The sequence below is a fragment of the Ananas comosus genome, linkage group 1 (genome assembly GCF_001540865.1).
Source record: "Ananas comosus cultivar F153 linkage group 1, ASM154086v1, whole genome shotgun sequence".
NCBI classification, from domain to species: Eukaryota; Viridiplantae; Streptophyta; class Magnoliopsida; order Poales; family Bromeliaceae; genus Ananas; species Ananas comosus.
The window spans coordinates 879,665-905,268 of NC_033621.1; the positions used below are offsets into that span (position 1 = coordinate 879,665).

Consider the following 25,604-nt stretch of genomic DNA (forward strand, 5'->3'; position numbering starts at 1 on the left):
GTAAGAATAAAATTTACACCCTATATACAAAGAATTCTTTGGACCTTAACCCGCACACAATGAGAATGATGGTAACAGAATCTGTAGAAAAACAGAAAGGGGGCTATTTTTCCTTGAAAATGGTTACTTCAAAAAAAAAAAAAAAAAAAAAGACAAAATAGAAGACCAATGCATCTGAAACAGATTAGCTGGATATCCCACGAAATTTAGTACAAAAACATTAAAAAGAGTCATCCGATCACCAAAACAACGACGGCGAGCAATGACGCAAACACAAACTAAGGCGCCAAAAGCTCAATACCAAATAAAAAGCATTAGAAACCTGTTAAGGCAATGATGTAGATAACATGATTCCAACAATAAACATAATTTAGACATAAAACAGAAAAGAATAAACTAACGATAATGAGCACAGTAGAAGACTCCAATAACACATTAGACAATGTTTCTACACGTGTTTCTGCTTTACTGAAACTTAGCTTGATTTAGAACATACACTGAATTCCCAAGGAACAAGAGTTGCAAAATTGCAATATGACAACAGTTATGCCTCTATACAGATATATAGCTTATATCAAAGTTCTTTATCCAAATCTTTCATCTAAACAGTCGTCAGCATAGCTTTCGACGACGAAAAATATTAAAAAAAGAGAACGATGCCATTGGAGAGGGGGAAAAAAAACACAAATCTTAGGGATTGAAACGAAAACCATAGAATACAGCCATGTGAAATAAAATAATGACCACAATAAAACAAAACAATGCACTCTACTAGACCGCAAATCAATGCCATATTTACTCATTTGCATCTCCCTATTTGCGAATCGGTTATTGCAAATTCAACCGAAGTACACCAAACTACCTATAGTTAGATAAGCAGCATATAGAGCTAATTCTGGAATTCGAGACATGAAAATTCGCCATCTAATGTGTAACAGACCTTATAATTTATTCATTAGTACGTGATACTGCGAAAAAAGTAAAACTGATCATATAATGCCTTTTCCCGACCTTCATCTAATGCTTCGGACTTGCATAAATCATATCAATATAAAAGCAGGAAATTACCTATCCCTAAACAAAATTCATCTCACCAAAAATTTCTAGTCCTTAAGAGTAATTTCTGATTGTTTATGAGATCATGAAATCAGGGAATGCAGAAAACAGATTCCCAGTTTAAGCTGATTAGATATCAGTGCAGACTAAATTATAATTGGCGAAATACTATAGAAGTTGATTCATTACCATACCTACCAAGAGAGACGTGTATGTATACTATCCCGAAAAACCATCAAGCATTTGTTTGGCCTAGCTTCTGGAGCAACGTCTCTACTACGAGTAGGCTGGTTTTTGACAAACAAATTTCTAGAGCTTTTTCTGCAGCATGAAGCTAAAAATGCTCCCAGTCAAAAAACAGAAGCTGCAAATGGAAGCTTCAGTTTCTACTGCAGTGAGAAGCTATTGAGAGGATTTTATTTAAAAGCTATTAGTGCTCTCTCAAACAGCTATATTCAAATGACCATTTGCAGAAGCTCCAGCAGACCGAACAGGCTCCAAGTACTTAACATCTCAGCATTTTAGTACATGATAGCTTACCTACCGGCCTTCAAAAGCAATAACCCTCCAAAGAACCTGCAAAACTGATAGGGTCGAATTTCCATCACTACTTCAACTGTGTAACACTTTGAGAACTCTCGTGAATGAAACAGAAAAATTAAACAAACTCACCAGTTGACAATTTCAAAGTTCTCAAATTGTGATAGCTCAAAAACAGCCTCAACCAATGGTTTGCTAATTTGTCAGGCTATTCAGATACCATACTTTACTGTGTGATTAGTATGCACTTTTGGCAGGACTAGCTCGTGGTTGAGAAGTCACCAAAATCACCTGAACACATGGCAAAATCAACTAAAACACTTCAACATGGATTTCAGCAAGTCATTGATATCCATTCTTGTGCTAAAAGGGGGTTCAAAAAGGCTTTGCTGGTTTCAACTAAATAGAACCTTCCAGTAGTTATCGTTTGGGAAACTGGCATAGAATTGTAGCCCTAGAAATCTGTTAAATAGTTCACCAAACACGTCGCAAGGATAACTAACAATACTCTTACAATTTTGAGGGTTGATCCACTCTAGAAGTTAAGACAAACTACCGAGATGTTGAAGTGAATATAAAGGGTTTAAAGTACATGCAATCACGAAATCTAACTTCAATAAAGTTACTTCTAGTCACACGCTGGGGCTTCAAACATAGGCCCATGGGAACACAGAAACTAAAGTCACAAAGAAAATCAAATGGTACATGTCTCCAGGCTTTGAGGCTTCCAAGGTGGGCCAGACATCTGGTCTTCTGGTTTAGGCTTTGAGGCTTCACATAGGCTTGGCTCCAGGCTTCATAAACCTCAGCTGTTTTAATAGGAGGGCAGGCAACAAAGGTAAGAAGACAGGTTTAATAGCATAGGTGACTTGACTGGGTAAAAGACAAATAATGGTCAGATAGCAAGCTAAATGTAAGCTAATTCCACTCATTTCTTTAAAGATAAAGGCGGTAAAGAAAGTACACTACCTGTTGGCCCTAACACTTTTGGTTTCTAATAACCATGATGCTTTCCAAGAGGAACAGAATTAGAACCAGATAACCTGATAGGAGAAGGTATAATTAAGAGAAATATAAGCAATCAAGTTTTTTCCTCCATTTAAAAAGGGGATAATTGTCAGATACTCTATGCCTATATTAATGCAAGTATATAGTAATGCACAGTTGAATGGATATTTACTTGATTTAACATTTAATATGATCATCACAGATGCCCTAAAAAGCTAGTTCCGGAATCGAGGCCTAGGTCGAATCAACAATAGGCCCAATGGGGCCGAATAGGACCAAGGTTTGGAGACACACAGAGAATCTTCGAACTAGACAGGACTCGGTATATAGGTCGAAAACAAATCAGCCTGTGTCAGTTTGGCCCTGCCCAAACCCGAAAGTCATATATGCACGGACCGGCATATACATGTATATGTCCACTACAAATAACACAACTACAAACTAGCTTGCTCTCCTACCCTCCTCTCGATGCCCGCCATTGCACCAACATAACTCTTGAGGATTAAACATTTATAAAGAATGCCTATAGCATAATAAAAGGGTCTAAAACAAGAGCACATATGCACTCACTAGCCCTAGGCTTGTCTAGGGAGATGTAACCTAAAATGGACCACAAAGCATGCATGTCAAAAATTGGTATAAACTTTTAAGCTGTTAAAAAGAGTGTGGCATGCTTACCCACTGCCGCTGTAGCGGCCAGAATAACCACTATACGATCCATAACTGCTTCCGCCACCCTGCAAATTATTAATGCTTGATAAGTCTAATCAGCCAATTTAGCTCACTTCTGCCAGAGAGAGGCAATGAGGCAAGTAGGGAGCTAGAGATTAATACATAGGGAAAGGTAAATACACAAAATAAATGCATATATACACTCAGCCAGAGAAAAATTTTAACTATAGGTTGGGAACTGCACCTGAGAACCACCATAGCTGCCATATTTTTCAGAAGGAAGCACTTCGCTAGAACCACCATATCCACCAGAGTAAGAATAACCCCGTCCATGCACCTTACCATCCCTGCTTGAATATTTAGAGCCATCGGAAGCACTGCTCGGCAACGGATGGTAGGGAACAGGCGGCGGTGGAAAGGGCGGTAAAGCACCCTCCCTTTCAAAGAAATTGGCCTTTAGCCGAGTTGTTATTTGCACAAGAGCATTTCTAGCGACATCAAGCTCTCCGGTAATCTGCAACAAATCAAGCCAACGGATATAATTCAACACTATGAAATGTAGTTCTAGCACATAGGACCCTGTATTTACTGTGTTGAATGTTGATTCATTACTTGAACCATCTCATCATCTTCGGCAGCAACTTTTGGGACATTCTCTTTTGAAAGTACGCGGATATTTGCTTTTGTACCTCTCCTCATTTCAGATATGATTGATCCACCTTTGCCAATAAGACAACCAATGCGTGATGTTGATACAAGTAAACGGGTGGTGTATGTGGGTTCTCCAGACTCTGCCTCATTTTTCTCACTGCATCTAGGTTGCAGGCGAACTGCTGCATCTATCGAAGGAGAGATTGGATCTTCAAAGAACTAAAAAAAAAAAGGTGAACCAATGGAACAAATCAATCATCAATATTGCAGCATAAAAGTCTAAAATGTATGGATAGTCCCACACATTTCACCCAATCATTAAAACTGCAGAATATACAGAAAACAATAACAGTACTAACCTCCTTTGCAGATATCAAAATAATGCTGTCATCTTCTGCGGCAGTACTATCTACCTTGATGAAAGCACCAGATTCCTGCCGGATCTGCTTAATAATAACACCACCCTTGCCAATCACACCACCTAAGTTAGCAGAGCGACAAAGGAGGCGCAAGCTAAACTCCTTTGCAGAGCTTTCATCCCGGGAAGGGGGGTAGAATGGCGGCCAGTCTCCACCCACATCACCTTTGTACCCGCCATAGGGACTAATAATGGGGCCCATCCCTACAACAGGTGCACTGGCACCAAACTGACCAGGATATCCTTGGGACATGCTGGACGCAAGCAAGTGCTGTGAACGAGATGGGTTGTCATGCAGGCGAGATGAAATTTGAAAGAGTGCCTTCTTTACGATCGAGGCATCCCCAGTGATCTATTAACAAGTAAGTAGGAGATCTGAGCATATGAAGTTATATAGACTCTATGGGATACAATGATAAATTGCAGAAATTCCCTGTGAAAATAGGGTTATTTGCATTTTGCCCATCAGAATCATGAAAATCAACACTCAACCCCCTCAATATTAGACTTTTACCACAAGAGATGCTAGATAGTCTAAAAAGATGATCTCAAAATTCCATTATCCTTTTATAGTGGGGATATCATATTTTTAGACTTTCTAACAGCCTCAGATCAGAAAATGGGACAAGAAGAAGTGTAAGTACTAATAGTCTAAACACTGAAGGGGTTAAATTGCTACACTTCAGCTTGAAAGAAACGATAGAAGTAACACTGAAGAACAAATTTAATTAAAGATAGCAAGGACAATGCAGTATAAACCGGAAAAGGAGATCTTATCACACCTGCAGAAGTTCATCGCCACTAATGGCACAAGCAGGCAGATGCTCATTCTTTAGAATACGAATTTGGGCACCAGTATCACTACGGATTCCTTGGATGATTTGGCCTCCTTTCCCAATAATGCATCCTATCTGATCAGACGGCACGAGCAGACGTACACTAACTTGAGGAGAGCCAGCTTCGTTCTCATCATCAGGCATCTCATCTGTAACGAGCCTCTCGTGCACTCTAAATAGAGCATCTTGTGCAGGGCAAGCCTTCTCATCGCTATCTTCAAAAGTGTTAGTTTCCCTGCTCGCACTGAAAATTGTAATGACGCGCTCATCGCAGCCGGGAACGCTTTCGCCAATCCTGATCCTGGATTGCGTGTCGGCCCTCAACTGCTTCACTATCTCACCGCCCCTCCCAATAATGCTTCCTATCTTTTTTCCTGGACACAACAAACGGTAAACGGTGTCTTCTGGGCCTGGAACATAAGTATCTCTTTCTTCTCCGGGATGTCGTCTCTTACTTCCCCCATTGTCAGGATAGTCAGATTGCCGCTTTCCATGGTGATTTCTCTGCCCAGCCATCACCTGCAGAGAATGGTCATATGCAATGAAATATATTCAATAGCATACTTATATGATCAAATGGTGAAGCAACAGGAGAATCAGCATAATCCAAAAAAGAAAGAATACTCAGGATAAGCTCATGTAACAAAATATCACAACTAGTTCAGGTAAGTGGATATTGAATGTTCAAGTTAGTGGACATCCAGATAATCCACAATGCCAGAAATAGCAAGCAAACAGGAAGTGGCTGATCCTAACATACTGATGCTGGTTTCTTACGGGCAACAAAAATGAAAGTATCTTAGAAGCATTAATCCTTAAGAGGAAAATATGCCCGGCATAATTAAAACCGGGAGGAATAAGTATTTCAAGGATCTCTCTTTAGTTTGCATACTTACATACGCTAGAACTGCCAATCACTAATTTTATCCGCCGGTCAAAATTCGCCCATCATCTTCATTATACTTCTAAGCAACACGTTTCATTGTTTCTTCTCCTGCTTCTCTCTTCTTCTAACTTTACTAATTCACGCTTGCATAGTAAAACTAACTTTCTTAGGATCTTACACATGCTCTTTTGCACTATTGATCCTCACAGATTAAACAAGCTTCCTAAACAACTTTCACACATGATTTCATATATATTAACAGTTAATTGCTTGAATTGTAACTGTTCGATCCTGATATTTCGACGTAGCCCCAGAAATTCTTAACGTTATTTCAAGCACAGTAAGATAAAAACAGCAATTTACATAAGATTAACTAAAATCACCAAAACAACAACTTTTCCCCCCCGAGATTGTATGAAAAAACGCAGAAGATCCAATGAAAATACACAAAAAATTATCAAAACATAAAAAAAGCTTCAAGTACAATGGAGAAGACGAAGTGGACGGAAGGGTACACTCCCAAAAATTACTAACAAAACAAAGAAAAAAAACTAAAAAAATAGATCAATACCCTTACCACCTAAACAAACATAAGAGAACCGATTAGATCTATCAATTACCCAAAAATAAATAAATAAATAAATAAAACAGTAGAGATCGGATTGGAGACAAGCAAAGCAGGTAGTGATCGTAGATCCAGCGAGAGATTTGACTCACCCGATCCTAGAGAATTGAGATGAGAGAATCGCACGAAGAGGGCGACGATGAATTGCACCGAGAGAGAGAGAGAGAGAGAGAGAGAGAGAGAGAGAACGTGTTTGGAGGAACGAGTTGCGACTCGTAAGGTTTTGGGAAGAGAGTGGGGGGCAAGGGTTCGTAGGGTTTGTCGTGGGCCGTAATTGATTTGACCCGGCCTTTTTTAACCCGGCCTTTTTTTTAACCCGGCCGAGTTGCGACTCGTTACTTCGTTTTTGGTACTGATATATTTTTAATTAGTTACAAAATAATTTATATTATATTTATATATTAAATAAATATTTAACGATGGTAATAAAATAAGTTAAAAATAATTCAAAATTTTCATTCTATTTTGGAACAACATATAATTGATTTTCACCACGTATCAAAATTAACATTCTATTTTGATGCTAATGGCAAAAATTTTCATAGGAGGGATATAGTAAAATTGTTATAAAAAGTAAAAAACAGTAATTATTATTATTTTTTTTTGAGAAAAAAACAGTAATTATTTATTATCCTATAAAGGAATATATATAAGAGAAATTCTTAAAACACATGAAAAATATATTGAAAACATAATTGAAAATTTTGTGTGCGTGCACCTCGCGTGCTTAGGCCATATGTGTACTATATAAACATCGATACAATAAATATCAAAATTCATAAATTAGTAGGGATAATTATAATATAAAAATGACAGGTACTTTTTCTATCGTCCATTTGATTATATCTGACAACATAAATTTATTACTTTATAAAATAATCTAAAAAATAAAATTTAATCGCAAATGATATACTTTAAAATAGATCAAAATACATATTATTCTTAGTCTTTGTCAAATCTCTAAATTTCATGTTTTCTTCTTTCTATCTTTTGCCTCTTTTTTTTTTTTGTTTTTATCTAAGTGTCGATCCTATTACATATACGTCAAAAATAGCTTTTTGTGACAACAAACTTTTCTAAAAGCACATACTATTCCTAGTGCAAATGTCAAAGAACTTGGTGGTTAGTATCCGAGATCCCAAATTTAAATTCTAATTGATTCACATTTCCAGCTAAATTTATTTTTTAAAAAATAAACAAAGCGAGTAGCATTCTACTTTCTGTAGAAAAAAAATAACCTTTTTAAAAGCAATTATGGTGAGAGCGGCTCAAATCTATATACATATTTTTATGTCTTCACAAAAATTACATGCTGTGATTAGAGACATGAATTTGTGAGGTGATGCATTAAATTAAGCTTCTCATGTAACACCTTGCATGGAGAGTAATTAAGAAATTGACTGGTTAAAATGAAGAGAGGTGAGAGAAAAGAGTAGAACATGACCGAGGAAATGCTCAAAATATGAACTTATAATGTTTCACTTATTTGATTCCCTATTATGTTGTTTAATTGTACAAATTGTTAATATTGTGCCAATTTTGGATTATTTTTTGTAATTTTCTCGTCATGCTTAATCATGTCTGGATCATGCAATCAACTTTCAACTTTAAAATCAAATTAACTAAAAAAGCAATTTATCCGTACAACCAAAAAATCATTATAAATCATACATCGCATCAATTCAAAAATTAATATATTTACGCTAGTTTAATGATTATTTTTGAATATTAAGCCTGCTATCGTTAGGTTCGGGGTTAAGAAAAAATTAGTTATTCCAGAAATAGGGTTAAGTTTAGGGTTAAGATAGGGTTAAAGTATTTTTTTGTTTGGTTGGGGGTTGGAGTTAGTTCAGAATAGTGAAAAATAGTGTTTGGTTGGAATAGGTGGGATAAGAAGGATAATGGGTTATTATGAACATAAAATAGTGTTTGGTTGGGTTTGGTGGAGTTAGGTGAGGTTAGTTAACCCGGGATAACCCATTTGAGGTGGAATTAGCTAATCCCACCTATTTTTAGAAGTGTTTGGGAATAAAATGAGGGTTAAAGAGTTATTCCACCCCTTAATCCCCAACCAAACGGAGAGGATAGCATTTTCTGAATCGAAAAATTTGAATAATACTATACTTAAAAATAAATTTTATAATATTTTACGAACTAGTATACATGACGGCACTTAATTTATGGAGAAATATAGATCCCGACGAGTTAAGTATGAATGTGTGATCTATAATTTAAAGATTACAATCAAACCATTTAATTCATAGTTTGTAAAATATTATAATACTTGTTTAATGGGAAAATATGTTAAAAATACTGTAAGTCTTTACACGTGTCAAACTGTTATTGGTTCTTTTCTCCTCTGGTCTTGGATCTCGACCTTATGGCACGAGTCCTCCATGGACCGATCGACCCGACCCCGCGCCGGATCCCCGAGAACCGAGAAAGTACGGGCGCCCGCCCCGACATCCGCGCCGTCGCGAATCTCGAGGCACGGAGCTTTGACTCGCGCCGTCCAATCCGGAGATCCGGTTATCTCACCGCCCTGACAGTTCCTGCGGAGAAACTATGTCCTGCACCGGGTGTATATGTTTACTCACGCACCGCAATTTTTATTTGTTTGTTAAAATTTTAAAAACCAAAATGTAGAAAATTTGAAAAGTACATACATTAAAATTTCTGTACTAAAAAAAAATTTATAATAGTGAAAATAATAATTCAATTTATATTTGCAAAAAAATTGTGTCTAATTTATTTATTTTTGAATAAATAGACTATTTAAATCTTATAGAACAGATTTAATGTTAAAATTTTGATCATAGAATTTTTTAAAAAACTGTAATTATACACCCGGTTCACAGAATAATGTCCACTCGTGGCGCGTACAATAGCGACCGGGCGTATAGTTCGTACATCTCCGTCACAGGGAGCCTCGTCAGTGGCCTCAGATGTAATTTGGGCGAATATCGGGGGGTAGTTTCGGAAGAATATTTCCCCCCACCGACCACCACAAAAGCGACGCTTTTCCTCTTCACCCCCCACTCTCTCTCTCTCTCTCTCTCTCTCTCTCTCTCCTCACGCCTCGCTCTCTCTATTTCTCTTTTCGCCCTTTTTCTCTCACTTCCTCTCTACTCCATCGCCTCTGCCGACGCCGGAGTATGTTCTCTCTTCTCCCCTGTTTTTTCGTTATTTTGTGATTTTATGGTTTTTTTTTCCTGATATGATATTGTTGAGTAGATTTGCTTGCTTCGTTATTTTTTAAAAAATCTCCTTTTTTTTTCGATTTTTTTACTGTTAAATGGGAATATTTTGGGTATTTGATTTGGTTGTTGAAATGTTACTCGCTTCGGATTTGTTCCATGCTTAAAAAATGGTTTTTTTTTCCCTATTTTTTCCTGCTTAAATTAATCTATTTTCCCCGATTTAGGTCTTGGATTGGTACAAAAACCCTTGGAATTGTGCAAATGGTACGGAAAACCTCTTCTTCATTGGTATCAATATATGTAGTTGTGGCATGATACTTGGATTGATCTCCTGTAGAGTTGAAAGGAGTGGCCTTTCAACTGTTCGACAAATTGCCTCAACGGTTTCGGCTCTTTAGTTGTGGCTATAAGGCGGTAGCGAAGACGGGTTCTCTTTGTTGTGTGGCCGCGAGGCCGCATGGCCCCGGCACGGCGAGCCGAGATTGGTCCATGGGCCCGAGCGAGCCCTTTTGGCGGGCGAACACGAGCTTCTCGCCGCCCCTCTCGCGGAGGTGGGACTATCGGCTTCACTCCGAAGGCTTTTCGTCCTTTGGTTCTCAAGGCGAAGATGGAGGCCCGAATTATAGCTCATCTATGTCTTCTAATAAGGGGAGTAGTTGGGAAAGGGTTGAGCTTCTTCCTACCCATCCTTATTCTGCTTCGGATGGTGGTGCTTCCGATTTTAGTAGCCCAAATGATAGTTTCCAGCGTCGGCAATTGATGCAGTCCCTTGTTCAAGGGGCTAACAATGAAGAGTTTGTGAGAGGTATGCTACATTGATGGGTTCCTCCTTAGTTATCCTTTACTAGTTAAAATTTTCAAAATTTAGCCGAAATCTAGTTCCTTTAGTTTCTTTCCATGTATAACAGCAATGGTCGAATATATTACTAGTGTTTTTGTAAAAGTAGCTAATACTATCTTCTTTCTTATATTCTTTTTATCTCTTGGGAATTATAACTTAATGTTTTAGAACTAAGAATAAGCCTATTGCGTCAATATATATTGTTGATGTCTTCTGGACCGTCCATTTGTATGCACCTGGATTGAACAATTAATAATAAGCTAAATCGTGTGCAATAGGTCCTTATCCAAGACCAAGGTTTCCATGACTACTTATGTGATGCAATCTTCGTTACTCAGAATTTTTGAGGATCTATTTTGCATGTTGTAATGTTTCTAATCTATTAATAGGCATATTGACATGGAAATTTTTATTTCTAGTACTGCTTGCTCCTATTGTAAGAAAGCTGTAACATCTATTTCTGGTTTGGCCGTTTTGAATGAGGTAAGTCTTGTTTGATGGTGTGGATTTTCAATGTGAAATGTCCTCTCTGTTTGCGGTAGTCAGTGCAAGCCTTGGACTCCCTTCCTCTATGCTGTGTATTTGGTGTTAAATCAATTCACCCCTTAATGTGTTTGGTGTTTTGAAACTAACTTTCTACAAAAATTAAATGCCAAAATGCGGGACTGAAACAAATGAATGCTCAGCTGATTCATAGCAAAAATGGAAATACTTGACCATATGATCAGGAAACTAATTTGGTCAGATAAAAAAATCTGTAATGAACAGTCTAACTTGGAGAAGCTAAGTAAGCACCTATAAGAGTTTACCAGGAAAAGGCATCTAAGGGGTACAATCATTCCATTGTGACATTTGATCATTTCATAGTACAGCAAATTAATCTTCTGTTGAAAATCTCTGACTCTCTGTGCTCTGCTTGGTCAGTGTCTTGGGTAACCTCAACCTTTTGCTTTACTTTGATTTGCATGTAAGAGGAAATAGAGAGGTCTTGGCTCGAGATGGCCTAGATGGTGGTTTTTGTTTGCATTTAGGAAGCTCATTAGTTGATTTTTTAAGTTTGCCCTTGCTAAAAAGATCCGGGCCAATTTATTAGGCTGCAAACTGCATGGTATTCTAGTAGAATCGCATTGTTTGCAGCATTAATGGCTTGCACATTTCAAAAAGACATTCTGTTGATGCATAATGGACTTTTTGGTTTGCTAATTATGGTTTAAATTGACTTTTAATAACTAGACATCCAGATATTCCTATATCAGTTTTGTGCTTTGTACATGAAGGAATGTGTTGTATTTTGAACGATCTCCATACACCTATAAATAGCATTGGTTTGGCAAGGAGTAGATTTTAGTTTAGGATATTGTGCACGTGATAATATTTTTATTTCTAAATCTCTGTAGAGTGCATTAAGTTACTTTATTGGAGAACTATGGGTTGTCTAATTTGATGTGTTCGCCCTCCTTTCTGTCTAGCTTGAGCAGTAAACTGATTCATTGGATATTCTTACTCATTGTTTCCTCTGGCAATATTAACCAGATTTGCAAGAGACTATTGGAATATTCTTTTGTCCATGTGCCATATGATTGGCTATTTGTTAATCGTATGTTCTGTTTTAAATTACATCAAATTTATATAGTTATAATTTGTTAACTAGTTATTTCATGTTCGTTGATTTTGATATTCTCTTAAGGGCAAAGCACTGTTACATTACTTTATTGTCGTCATGACTAATTTCATGCTTAAACAAAACTTTACAACTTTCTAGTACTCGTGCATTAATGATTCTTCCTTAGCCTCCTGATTTTCATCTACATGTCAATGAAACACTGCAACATATGTACGGTTGTAAACAGCTGTGGAATTCAGTTGTGAGCCTAGCATTTTCAAATAGCACTTCAAGCATATTAACCACTACGCACGCTTATGTTATAATCTGCACCTGAGAAAACCATGCACGTTTATTGTATATGAGAAAATATGTACTGTCGGGCAATCAGTCTAACAACTTGTAGGGTTGAACTCTTTTTTAATTATGGCATTTGGATTGGATAGATGACTGATTTCTGTTCATTTGAGAAGCAACATAGTTGTTCTAATTTTTCTGTGATGCATGCATCTCTTATTCCAAGTTCTTTCTCATAATTATCAACCTGCATTCAATGGTTTTTTATGCTGTTTATGATATTAGATACACGTCTCTATTCTATCCATTGCCTCAAGTTGTTTTTCCTGTTCCACAGAACTATCATTTGAGCCTCTGGCCTTTTCAACATTGGTGGAGGTAAATCAGTTTCACCTTTCCATCTACTGTTTTTTCCCTCTGTGCAAGGCCTTTCATGATTGCCTTTTTCTTCTCTTTCCGTAGGGAACTTCAGGGCTTCCTTACAGTGGTGGTTCAACTTCCTCTCGTTCTGATGGAAGCGTCGAATACGAGCTTCCATTAAAAGCACTTCGCCACAACACCCTAAACCGCCGCTCTTTCATTTCAAAGCCTGTTCACCCGCTCTCTTTCCCCGACCACTCTATTGCATCATCCAATGCCACTCAGAATTCTGATTGGAAACAAAATCAAACTTGCAAGGAGCTTTGGTCGCCTAATACTCAAACTGAATCTTTGCAATTTAGTAGTACAAGCAGTATTGATTTAACAGATGCTTCTGAATCTCTGGAATCTATATTTCTCAGCCCTTCACGAATGAATTCCAAGTATGGAAGCACCAAATGTGGGCTTTGCGAGAGAATATTATCTAAGCGATCACCGTGGGGTTCTCGTCGGATTGTTCGAAGTGGAGATATGCCAACCACCAGTATTCTATCATGTGGACATGTTTATCATGCAGAGTGCTTAGAGAGAACCACGCCTAAAACACATAAACACGATCCTCCTTGTCCTCTATGTGAGAAGTCATTGGGGAATTTCTATGAGCAGTGGGCGGTCTGCCGGTTAAAGAATGGGCTTCCAAGGTTAAGGTCGTTAGGGGAGGAAGGGCCTTCGAGGGTTTGGAGCTGTGCCCAGGTCGGTGATTGTGTTGAAGGAGCTCTACATGGGCCTAAGAGTAATAGTATGTTGGTGTTGAGCCGGAATCGTCTAAAGAGGCATTTGATATTGAAGGGTAATTCAGGTAAGGATAGGGCAGAGAGTTCGAAGGGAAGTGGAGCCTGCTCACCTCAAGTGTTTTAGCTAGTGGTTTTTCATGTTGCTGTTGAATGGAAGCTCAGGTTAGGATTGTAAATCTCTGGTTGATGGTGGTCATTGTTTTCCAGATGGGAGGTTGTGTAGTTGATGAAAGTTTCCTAATTTAGATTGTCCATAAGAATTTGGTTCTTGTATTAGAAGCTTTTTTTTATCACAAATCACCTGATTTTAAGTATTAGCTTGTCATTAAGCTTGGATTGCATGTCCTGAATTCTGTTCGACAAAATCCCAACTTAAAATGAGCTGTTTACATATCCGTGTCGGGGTTATATTTCTCTATCTTTTTTGGGCTCGTGATATATTATTTTTACTATTACCTTGCATTGTAAAAGGGATTCTGGAATTTAACTTTAGGTAAAACTGTAGTATACTCTCCAACTATAGCTTGTTCTATTGTAGATAATTTGTAAGTTTTTTGGTCGCTGTCACTTAAAAGGTAGTATTTCTTGATTCCGTTGGACTTCTTATCCAAGTTACCAGCTGTGAGGAATTGATGGTAATTTCAACATGCCTTGGCATTTGACCCCTGCTTGTCTATGCAATTCCTGCTAATTTTAATTGCACATTCGCTGAATGAGATGAAATTTCTCAAATTAAAAGAAGTGAAAGTAAGGAGCCTGTTGAAGAAACGCAAAAAGTCGAAAGACCTATGCTTAACCGATTCATCATTAGGTACGTCCTCTTTTTACTTGTCTCTTACCTCAGCTTTCTGGATATGTCACTTACATTATGCAGTTGCATATCTATCAAACTCTTGGTTGCTTAAACATCTGTTTGTTATTAATCGCAAGCGATGTGACTGACTAGTACAATTTGTCAATCTATGGCCTTAATTTGTTATCAGAGTGCCTCATCCTTTATTTCGCAGCTGTTGCCTCTCTGTATGCATATGTGAGACATGAGATGCTCCTAACTTACCATCTTGTCTCGTGGGTCCCTTTATCATTCTATTTAAGAACCATCCTCTTCTAGTATGATACAACTGGATATACTAAAAGTAGTTTGCACGTTCAATCAGTGGCTTATCACAAGTCTCATCCATTTACAACTGCTTTGCTTAATCCTGCTACATATTTTACCTAATTCAGAGATCTATATCTTCCTTACGTCCTCGAGCTTATAGGGCAGATAATTTTCATTATGGTGCTTAAACTTTTTCGACGATTGGCCACGATACTAGTGATTCAAAAGTAGCATTCCCCAGCTGCCCAAGTGTGTGTCTAGGGGACTGGATGTCTCAAATAATTGGAGTTGGGTAACAAAAGCGGATTTACGCTGACGCCACATGGTACCCTAGCATGCAGTGAAGGCTTGGTGCGTCTGAGTCGTGCATCTGTAATCTGTGAGGGATAAATGTGTAATGTGTGCACAACTTTTAACCTTATCATCATGTACCTGATTCTTGTTCACAGAATAAGGTTGAGGAGGAAAATGGATACGACACAGGATTTTAGTGGTTTTAGTCATATACCCATGTGATCTTCATTGTGGGGATGGAGCCCATTAGATAGATAGCATCTGCCTAATACTCTTTGCTGAAGTGCTTTCCATCTGGCTATGGCAACAAGTACTTAACAGGAATTTGTGCTCTCCTAGAAGCTTCATCTCCTCCAAAGCTTAAGCAGGAAACTCTATCCTAGGATTTCATCATGTGGGAAACCTTCCATGAGCTACATTATGCACAAGTAATCTGTGGATCATTGAAGAGATTTGGATAAATATTGGACCCAACTTATGTTGACATTTGCTGCAGTGTTCATACTACAATATCTTTCTGTTCAAACTGTGTTGATTAAATTCTTGAGAAGATTCAGTTGTTGCCGTATAATTCACCGCGAATTACTTAATCATAGACAGCTGGATACAGTTAATGTGCGTGTGATTCATTAAATATGAAGTACTACAAATCTCAAGTACATATGTATGTGATGTTCTTCAATGCTCTTGTTTTGATATGACACTGCATGCTATGTTTTCTGTCAAAAGCTTAGATTTTACAGTAGGTATTTCCGAGTTTCACTCACCGCCATACTGAACCGAACAGTTTTAATCGAAACTTAGTGGGTGTAAATTTAATGATTTTCGGTTGCGGTTATCATGATTCATTCTTGTTCGATACCAACCTGAAACCTTAACCTGGGACAAACCGAACCCATCGAATAATGGGATTAATGCATATTGTTATGTAAAGTTTTGGTAACTTTGCATGCATTAGAACATCATTAGGCGATGGAAGAAACATCAGGATTTGGACCGATATTTGGGCTGGCGAAACCCCCCTGAGCACCTTATTCCCACGCATGTTCGCCCTTATCAGGCACAAGAACGCCAGAATCTCCCAGTGCTGGACTGCCACCGGCTGGAGATGGCGCTTCATCTGTCAAGGCTTCTCGCCGTCAATCTCGGCTGAAAGCCGTAAACTGATTTCTCAGTTCAAAGACCTGCTCTTAAGTAGAAGTCCACAAAACTTACCTGATAAGCAATAGGAGGTGGACTACGAATTAGCAGTTTACTGTGAAATCCCTCTACAACTTTGTTTCCGACATTGGACTCAGGGATCCGGCTAACTATCTTATCTAGCGACGGAATATCCCTCTCAAAATCAAAACCTTCATTTGGTTACTGCTTCGGAAAAGATTACTCATCGCTGACAAATTGCTAACTAGAGGATTGAGGGTGGATCAACACTGTGTCTTCTGCGCTTTCAACACGGAAAATTGCGGCCATCTATTCTCTAACTGCATCTTCACTCCTACCTTTTACTTACCACGGAGGGGCAGGTTTCATCGACCGATACTCTAGGGGACGTCCGAGACCTTTGGATCGTAACTGCCAACACCACCGACACCGCTCTGAGATCAAAACGCTTAAACCGCCTAGCTGGAATCTGGTGGATCGTATGGACGGAAAGAAATAACTCTATCTTCCGTGGAAAGCCCCACAACGTCCTTCTTTCATCCGAAAGGTTGAGACTTTTGTTGGCTGAGTGGTCCGTGTACCACCAACCACCTGCGTACCACCTTTTGTACTATTTTTTTCATTTTCTTTTGATTTTTTGTTCTTGTTTTCTCTCTCCTCCCCTGTTGCCTTTCACCTCCCCGGAAGCCTTAGCTGCTTCCACCCTGTAACGCTTAGTTCACTGTCACTTAATGAATGAGGCGGGTAGTTTGCTATCTTTTCTCAAAAAAAAAAAAAAAAAAAAAAAAAACTTTGCATGCATTTTATTACCCAGTATTAATTTAAAGGTCCAGATTTGAAGTTCTTGAGGCCTGTATCTTTGACTCTGTACAACCATTCCTGGTCAAAACAAATATTTAGAGGGAAATGCTCCTGTAAAGGAGAATTGAGAATTGGTACAATTAGCATTAGCACAAATTACCTTCTCTTTGACATTCCACTGCTAATTAAAAATTAAACTAAATTATATGATGGTTTTTTAATTAATCCTGGTCCCAGAGAATGAAGATACAATATCACCTTTCATATGCTTTTGTCGGTGGCTCTCTGACTCCTCAAACCACTATGAAAAGCCAAATCTACCGCAAAAGAAGTGTCTCTCACTCTGTCCTATTTTATTCACATGGATTAATTGGTGATGAGAATTGAATATTAAAGTTTCTTTTTCGATAGTTTTAAGAAGGGAAACTGAGGTGTACAATTTTTGACAAGTGTCGACGGCCGAATGCTGATCTCAAATGAAGATTTTCAGTACTAACCATTTTTTTTAAAAAAAGAGTCTCTTTTTCCTTGCTGCAGTAGATGATGAACCTTTTCATTTGGAGTTTCTATTTTTTAAGCTTTAAAAGCTTAGTTTTAGATTCCTGCCACAGCAAAAGTTTTAGAAGATTATTGCTTCTCGAGTAGATAAGTCGTTTCAAAAGTTAGATGAAACTGAGCATTTTGCTTTGAGAAAAGAGAGTTTTGCGAATTAATTTGTTTATTCTTTTTCTGGAAGCTTTATCAGTTTTTTGAAATTTTATTGAGTTTTAGTGGTCATGTGGAACACCAAGTACTTTGATCACCTCATATGCTTGCAAATACTTTGGAAATTTCTTTATTATTATATAAGCTCATTTGCTCAAACCATTTAGATAGTCAACCTGAAACAATTTGGTAAGGAGCACTTTATTCCCATTGCCTCCCCATTGCTGTGAACAAGACTCCATTTCTTGTAAAAGCTTGTGAAGCTCTCAATCTAAGAGATTGAATTCAATCAGAACCACCGACTGTCCCTAGAGCAAGTGGCAAAAGGTTTGGTAGTTGGTACCTGAGACCCAAGTTTGAATCCTAGTTGATTCACATTTCCAGCTAAGTTTATTTCTAAATGAAATAAACAAAGCAGATAGCGTGCTACCTATCTCTCAAAAAAAAAGAAAAAGAAAAAGAAAAAGAAAAAAAGAATTCAATCAGAACCTCATGATGTGCTGCAAAGGTGGATTGTTAGTTACAGAACTCAAAACCCACAAGGAGGCACTGAGGTTTATAAAGTTATCCAAAGGACACTCCCACCCAACCTATTCAGAAAAAGAAGGTTCTTTCTCTCTCTCTTCTCCCTAGCATATGAAGTAACAAGAATCACAATCCTTTAGTAGTTAGAATTTAGAGGTGTGGGTAAAGAATGGCCCCCTTTGTTTCTTGGAGGATCAAATCTTGATTCCTCTTGTCGAATTCGGTTTCTTTTTCTTTTCTGAGGGGAATTCTACTTCCATTTGAAGGTATTTAATGCTGTATCAGTCATATGTGATATCCAAAACTTCCAAAGAATCACTCAAATGCACACTTTTACATGTGTTTTTTTTAAACAGCACTAAATGAGCCACTAGAGGGAAAAGTTTAAGAGGTACAAGCTCTTTTTGAGCATGGAGAAAGATGCTTAATAATACCTGCAATTGATGGGCTCCAACAGGTAAACAATGCTCCTGGGGGGAGAGAAATTAGAGAATAGTTTATGTAATCTCTCAGAAGTTGGAATGATGACATTGCTAGGATTTCAAAGGTAGATTACACAAATTTTGCATTTACAGCCTAAATAATTTCTCTTGATACGCACCGACACGAAACTGACTATACAAGGGAACAACTTAGCCATATTAGGCCCAGAGGGGACAAGATCATGTGAGAAAGAACCATATAAGATCAATTAATACGATATCGATGTACGATTTGCTCTCAAAGTTGCTGTAACTTTTGCTCAAGGCAGGGGAGCTAACTAGTGATATACCTTTCTTGTAACCACATCTTAATGTGTAAATGAATAAGTATACAGCATAGGCTAAACACAGTTTGTGGAGGATAAAGCAAGCTCACTTGTAACAGTGCACAAAACACTGTTGTGCTTTTAATGACATATTAATTTTCTGATTTGCAGCACAAAATGATAGTTTATGACCTAAGCAACAGTAGAAAAGGACATAGGAGATAGGACCCAAAAATCTTTGAGAGAAATTTAAGCTGTGGTCATGGATATGGAACATAAATGGCTCTTCACAACAACCAATTAGCACATAGGATTTAAAAAAAAAAAGTGAAAAGGCAGAGTTAGAAAAGTTAGTTATATATCAGAGATAATTATGCATTGGCTTCAAAATGGGAAAAAAATTGGCAAGTTGATTAATAACAGTTGAAATGGTATCTTGTTGAATTCCTCAAAAAGCGAAGATAATTAACTTAATCTATAGGGTATGAAATATATTAGTGACTAATATATGGTAAATCGATATTAAATAATATATTGCTATATATATTTGTTCTTCCAATAGCTCCACTTGAGATGACAAAGTGGTCAGAGTACATATAAAGGATTTAACTTACGAATATCTTTAAGCATTTCCCACAAATTTAAACATTCTCAAGAATAAATACGCTTTCAACACTTTTCCAACTCAAGAACTGAGACAAGCTTGCAACTTGCAAAGCTATATAAGAGGAAAAATTTCTGATGTATGAATCTGATTTTCAAAATACTTGATCTTGGTTTCTCAGATTAGATTCATAATTAACTCCTTTTCTTAGAGAGAGAAATATAAGAAAAAGCTGTTCATGTTGCTTCTCATATGTTCTTGTTATCTCAGATGTTCTCTTTGCATGCTTGCATATCAATCACCCTAACTTAGTGGGCTAATGACAAATAGATGTATAAATATATATATGTATATGCTCATATTAATCAATTTGAACCTTTGCAAAGTTAATTGCAAATAGAGTTCATCTTTAAACAAAAGTAGTAATCAGACTTTAAAATGCTATCTTGAGAATAACTTTTGGAAAATAAAATTAATGCCCTGGTGGTAGCACTTTGACTGTTGAGTGTGGCCTCTTATCTACATTGGCCACTGAATCAAAAATTAGTAGTGCAAAAAAAAAAGAAGAAAGTTTTCCTGAATGGTGACTATTAGCTACAATTGGTAAAGTTCAGATGTCTTTTGATGAATTAAATTTGACTCTGCAGATCTTTTCAAACTCCCATGATCTAATTATCTTGATTTTCTACTCATAATGGAAAATAAAATACATGTGTTGTGCCTGAGGATCTTGCTTCATCTTTTTATCTTAGCTTTATCAGAAGAGCAGGTTTCTTGGTTATCTAATTAAGGTCCTACCACTTCATTTGCTGCACAGAAACAAAAGTTTCTGCCAATTTGTTTTATACCTAACAGATTTCATATCAGATTGACTGATCTAATAACTATAGATTAAGTTCACATTCAAAAAAGTTCACAACAAATTCTCCCTCTCACTCTTCCAGTACATAAAATGCATTTAATTAAGGGCAATATTTTTGCTAATTTAATATCTTAAGATGGTAGTTGTACCTAAAAGAGGTTAAGACAATTTATCTGAACAGAATAACATATCAAACTTGAAATAAAAAAATTGAGGAGGATCTAAATTTGAGATAGAGCTATAATAATTTATTAGCTTCATATTGCTACAACCAGATGCAACCTTATTCATGTCATGCACTCTAGAGTCTTCACTTAATCTGCTTTCACACTGACTTAAATTGCTTAAAATAGATCAAATCTGATCCATCTCCAAAAGATCTAAAGTTAATTACCTATGTAAATATGGACTGTTTTTAGTTGTTATATATATTTCAAGTGTGAGAAATTTGCTGACAAGCTGAGCAGCCATGTGGTTACAGTAACATAGAGACAAGTAGGCCAGCATTCTGAGGACTATTTAATGGCAGAGATCTAAAGATGAAATTATAAAATGATTTCTTTTTTTTTTTTTTAAACATAACTACATTAGTCAAAATATTTTTGTGTTCATATTATGTTTACCAATCTCAAAAAGTCACAATAGGGGGCTCGATTAGACTTTGGTAGGAAAGAGAACCTTCTGTTTAGAATGTGAGGGAGCTTTTACTCTTGTCACTTCTCTATATTCCCTTCAGTGGGTCTACATCTCTGTACTCTGCAGGAGCAAGGTTTTGGCCTACATCCTCTATAGTTGGTGAGATGTCTCAAATGATTTAATTAATCTGCAATAAAAAAAAAAAGAAATGGAAAGTAGAAAAATTACTCTTGGAAGTCTCACTAAATTTGGGACGTTCAGTCCCATTCTACAGGAGTTTCTGCTGAAGTGCTGCTCGATTAGAGTTGTTCCGAAAAGCTATTAATAGCTTTTCCATTGGAAACACCGATTATAACTTCCTGCTTTAGGAGAGAAGAAAATTCAAATTAGAAATTCTGCTTCGAGCTCAAAAGTTCATCTCATCATGCTTTGGTTGTTGGATTCTTAAAAGTAGAGAAACTACTTCCGAAGCTAGACCAACAAGTAATTGAAGTCAAATTAGAAATGAATTTTGTAATGGAATGAAATCATAATGAAAATGCCCGATTTTGTTGGTTTGTTTCGGTTTGCAACCGGAATAAGAAATAGTACGAATGATTACGATTCACCTAGGAATGAGGTACGACCACGGGATTTTAGGCTATGGTAAAAATCAAGAGATTCGACTGCTCTCATCAACTTTGTACTTGAAGAAAGTCGATCGGCACAGGAGACGATCATTCTGATTTCCATTCCAAATCAAATTCTTCCCCAACCACTCTCATCAACTTTGTACTTGTAAAAATCAGGAGATTCGACCGCTCTCATCACCCCGATTAAACAGTCGGCACGGGATACGATCATTCTGATTTCCATTCCAAATCAAATTCTTCCCCAACCACATATATTCTCTTTAAAACTTGCATATAACAAATTGAAGGGGCCATGTGCATGTGCCACCTTGTTTGGTGAAGTGGTTTTGGAAGTGGTTTTACATGTCAAGAAACGCTCTCTCAAAACCACACGGTTTTGCATGTGAAATGACACCATCTTCTACACAATAATAACTGTTTGTCTTGCATTTTGCTACTGAACCACTACTATTTTTACCTGTTCTTTTTATCCATAAACAGTCCCAAGTGTCAGCTGAGTCAAAATTTGCAAAAAGGAGGGTTAAAAACCAAAAGAGCCCCGCTTCAAACATCTATTTATTCCTCCAAACTCCCTCCCCTTCCCACCACAAGGAAATCAAACTTTACTCTCTCCCACCTCTCTATCTCTTAGCATTCATCATTCCCAAGTAATAATATTTCTCCAACCATGGCTTTATGCTTCTTAATTTTGAGGTGATCTTTTTAGTTCCTAAACAATTATTCTTTTTTTGTTGTTGTTGTTCTCTATCATTGCAGGGAAAACATGGGTTCTGCTTGGATTTTGCTTATTGTTTCTCTCTCATTGCTCTCTATAGTAGTACATGGGTACAATGGAGGAGGATGGTCCAGTGCCCATGCTACTTTCTATGGTGGAAGTGATGCATCTGGGACAATGGGTACTTGCTCCAACCTTACATGTTACTTTCACAAATAATGCTGTGTTATATTATATACTAGAAATCATTGCCCGTGTCTAGTGCATTCATGCATCTTGTTTCATGCTTTCAATTCAACCATCCAACTTTTTACGGTGCAATGCAAAGTACCAATAGTTTCTTGGTTTATCAGTAAACAAATGGGTATATAACTCGGTCCGTGAACTTCTCACTTAATCACTTCAGCCGCTGAACTTTTACATATGTTACACTTCTGTAGGCGGTCGTTTTGTAAGTAATTTCCAACTTTCTTGGATGGTTCATGGACTAAATTTTAGTGCATTATCCAGATAGTACAGAGAACATACTTGTGCTACATAAACATGTATGGCAAGTATAAAAATAATGTGTTATTTTGTGTTTTTTTTGGGGGTATATGCTTTGTAGGTGGGGCATGTGGGTATGGAAATCTATACAGCCAAGGATATGGGACTAACACAGCAGCACTGAGCACAGCTCTATTCAACAATGGGCAAAGCTGTGGGGCATGTTATGAGATGAGGTGTGTGAATGACCACAGATGGTGTCTCCCTGGTTCCATTGTGGTCACTGCCACAAACTACTGCCCCCCAAACTATGCACTCCCAAACAATGCAGGGGGGTGGTGCAACCCTCCCCTCCAACATTTTGACCTCTCTCAGCCTGTTTTCCAGCAAATTGCTCAGTATAGGGCTGGGATTGTCCCTGTTTCCTATAGAAGGTGAGTATTTTATTTTGTTTTATTGTTTGTTTTTGGCTTAAGATTGTCATGTTCTTCTTTTTCTTGGATCTACTCATAGTTCATGTAGTGCTAGTGTATAAAAGAGAAGTATGTATTTACATACATATACTACTGCAAAATTATCCAATATATGTAGTCAAATCACTCATAATTTTGAAGTTTCACAATGCCTTTCAAAAACTTGATTTCTTTTGTGTGTGTGTGTGTATATATATATACATACCCTTGTACTAGCAAAATTGTCCCTAGTTTCTTAAAAGAGAGAGCTTTTGTGGTATTTTTGTAAGAAATCACGGTTTCGAAGGAATATATGAAAATTCAAATATTGCAGGTGTGGTAAATATAAGTAGATGATTTTGCAGGCACATGAAAGGTAAAGGCTTTTGCTCTCTCCTGGGCATTTTAGGCTTTTTGCTCTTGTTGTTGTTCATGTTAAGAATCAACCTTAAGTGACTTATCTACAATATCTTCTTACCTGACTCTTATTCTGATTAGGCAGAATAAAACCTACACAGCTTGAAGCTATTTAGCCTTTCAAGTGTTTCCACACAAACACTAGCTAATTATCCCATATCACAATAACATAAAAAACAGTGACATCTTAGTAGGTCACCCTTTGATCTTTTTTCTTCTCCTCTTTTCTCAAGCTATCAACTTTTTTCTTCTCCTCAGCACATGCAATGTCTTCTTCTGAACATTTTTGAGAAAGAACCTTAACAAAAGGATTATACTTTTTCAGGGTCTCTTGCAGGAAGAGAGGGGGAATAAGGTTCACCATTAATGGCCACTCTTACTTCAATCTAGTGCTGATCACCAATGTTGGAGGAGCTGGAGATGTTCATGCAGTTTCCATCAAGGGATCGAGGACCAATTGGCAACCAATGTCGCGAAACTGGGGCCAAAATTGGCAGAGCAGTTCTTATCTTGATGGCCAATCACTCTCTTTTAAGGTCACGACGAGCGATGGACGATCTGTCGTCTCCTACAACGTGGCTCCGGCTAGTTGGTCTTTCGGCCAAACTTTTAGTGGAGGCCAATTAAATTGAAACCATAGTCATATTTCTACTATGATCTGCACTAAAGTTAGTAAATATACATATATGTTAAGTTTGATTAAGCAGATAAGAAGGGCTCATTTTACTGCGGCTTTTCGTATTATACTATCAGATTAAATGTGGCTTTGTAGAAGGGTTTCTATGAAGCTTTCTTAAGACTGCTTCAGGAGAACAAAAGGGCTTCTCTTTGATTTGTAGTAATTGGCAGTGGTAGGATTTTACCGCCCGCTGATCTTTCCTTTTTCTTCACTTTTCTTTTTTATTTGTGTGCTTTAGTATGCTGAAAGGGTAAGCTCTGAAAGAGCTTCTTCCCCAAGTTGTTTTAATGAGTTGGCTGTTGAATGTAACTTGTTTAGTTTGTACCATCTACATCATTGTACTACTTTTACTACCTTATATGAAGATCTAATGTTTGTATCAATTTTTCTTTTCTTTTCTTTTCATTTCAGTAGTGATTATTTAAGTTCTTTGTGCGACGAATGTTACTTTTGCATCTATATATAAAGTGTTCATCCTAGAGGGCACACAGGTATTCCTCAAATTAAAAACAGGGGAATCATTTAGGATAAACTGGACCACATAAAGCAGAATAGTATAGAGTTTATAGAAACAACACATCCTTTCATAATTGTGAAATTTTCTCGCCAAAAAACCACCACTGCATCTACCGTTCTTTCCCCCTCTACTTTTAATCCATACCACATTTAAAGATGATAGTTTTAAATCTGAAAAAGAATGCAAACCTCCGGATGTTGTAGAGAAGTATCGAAGGGTGGGCAGAAGAGTAAGCGGTCCATGAGTGACGTGGTGAACAAAATCTGGGGCATAATCTCTCACTGAGGACGCCTATGAGTTCCTAAACTTCTCTGATGTGGGCAAATTTACTTCAGCAAAGTGTAACCATTCCCCTGCATGAGTTTAACTTAAACCTTTTGCTTTCCAAGACAAAAGCTCGAGAAAATTTCATAACACTGATGTGAACTCAGGTAAATTCTTGAGTAGCTCTTCCGCTGATGATGATTTTAAACATGAACAA

General features: G+C 37.4%; 3 protein-coding genes and 1 long non-coding RNA gene across 10 annotated transcripts; 2 read left to right on the forward strand and 2 right to left on the reverse strand.

Moving 5' to 3' along the window:
* Window positions 398-6,946, reverse strand: LOC109712355 (KH domain-containing protein HEN4). Of its 5 annotated transcripts, none has more exons than XR_002216827.1 (9): window positions 6,785-6,945; window positions 5,128-5,700; window positions 4,287-4,697; window positions 3,889-4,146; window positions 3,521-3,790; window positions 3,283-3,341; window positions 2,566-2,639; window positions 1,729-1,887; window positions 398-1,632 (listed from the first exon to the last, which is right to left on the reverse strand). XR_002216827.1 is itself a non-coding variant. In XM_020235882.1 (8 exons), exons 2-7 carry the CDS (start codon window positions 5,695-5,697, stop codon window positions 2,591-2,593), a joined length of 1,617 nt encoding a protein of 538 aa, XP_020091471.1. In that variant the 5' UTR covers window positions 5,698-5,700; window positions 6,785-6,945; the 3' UTR covers window positions 2,058-2,405; window positions 2,566-2,590. The 5 variants fall into 5 exon arrangements, 2 of the variants coding, with proteins under 2 accessions (XP_020091471.1, XP_020091491.1); XR_002216825.1 differs by having other exon boundaries at window positions 398-1,640; XR_002216832.1 differs by lacking the exon at window positions 2,566-2,639 and having other exon boundaries at window positions 398-1,640; window positions 6,785-6,946.
* LOC109721326 lies at window positions 9,741-14,205 on the forward strand. The gene is made up of 4 exons (XM_020248885.1): window positions 9,741-9,845; window positions 10,117-10,697; window positions 12,971-13,011; window positions 13,096-14,205. The coding sequence occupies exons 2-4, from the start codon at window positions 10,382-10,384 to the stop codon at window positions 13,909-13,911; spliced, it is 1,173 nt and encodes a 390-aa protein (XP_020104474.1). The 5' UTR covers window positions 9,741-9,845; window positions 10,117-10,381; the 3' UTR covers window positions 13,912-14,205.
* LOC109721345 lies at window positions 18,276-25,578 on the reverse strand. Of its 3 annotated transcripts, none has more exons than XR_002219195.1 (3): window positions 25,312-25,578; window positions 21,268-21,584; window positions 18,276-18,845 (listed from the first exon to the last, which is right to left on the reverse strand). It is a non-coding gene; the product is annotated as an uncharacterized LOC109721345 (long non-coding RNA). The 3 variants fall into 3 exon arrangements; XR_002219199.1 differs by having other exon boundaries at window positions 21,268-21,587; XR_002219197.1 differs by lacking the exon at window positions 18,276-18,845 and having other exon boundaries at window positions 21,177-21,584.
* On the forward strand, window positions 22,395-24,989 carry LOC109721335 (expansin-A1-like). The gene is made up of 4 exons (XM_020248895.1): window positions 22,395-22,504; window positions 22,614-22,753; window positions 23,180-23,492; window positions 24,253-24,989. Exons 2-4 carry the CDS (start codon window positions 22,621-22,623, stop codon window positions 24,557-24,559), a joined length of 753 nt encoding a protein of 250 aa, XP_020104484.1. The 5' UTR covers window positions 22,395-22,504; window positions 22,614-22,620; the 3' UTR covers window positions 24,560-24,989.

Excerpts from the sequence above, each read along its gene's own strand:
- LOC109712355 (XM_020235882.1), bottom strand. The coding sequence starts at position 5,697 with ATGGCTGGGCAGAGAAATCACCATGGAAAGCGGCAATCTGACTATCCT. Across the intron at positions 4,147-4,286 it reads TTTTGATATCTGCAAAGGAG|TTCTTTGAAGATCCAATCTC; the intron begins GTTAGTACTGTT and ends TTTTTTTTTTAG. Across the intron at positions 2,640-3,282 it reads GGCCGCTACAGCGGCAGTGG|GTTATCTGGTTCTAATTCTG; the intron begins GTAAGCATGCCA and ends TTCTCCTATCAG.
- LOC109721326 (XM_020248885.1), top strand. The coding sequence starts at position 10,382 with ATGGGCCCGAGCGAGCCCTTTTGGCGGGCGAACACGAGCTTCTCGCCG. Across the intron at positions 10,698-12,970 it reads CAATGAAGAGTTTGTGAGAG|AACTATCATTTGAGCCTCTG; the intron begins GTATGCTACATT and ends CCTGTTCCACAG. Across the intron at positions 13,012-13,095 it reads CCTTTTCAACATTGGTGGAG|GGAACTTCAGGGCTTCCTTA; the intron begins GTAAATCAGTTT and ends CTCTTTCCGTAG.
- LOC109721335 (XM_020248895.1), top strand. The coding sequence starts at position 22,621 with ATGGGTTCTGCTTGGATTTTGCTTATTGTTTCTCTCTCATTGCTCTCT. Across the intron at positions 22,754-23,179 it reads TGATGCATCTGGGACAATGG|GTGGGGCATGTGGGTATGGA; the intron begins GTACTTGCTCCA and ends TATGCTTTGTAG. Across the intron at positions 23,493-24,252 it reads GTCCCTGTTTCCTATAGAAG|GGTCTCTTGCAGGAAGAGAG; the intron begins GTGAGTATTTTA and ends ATACTTTTTCAG.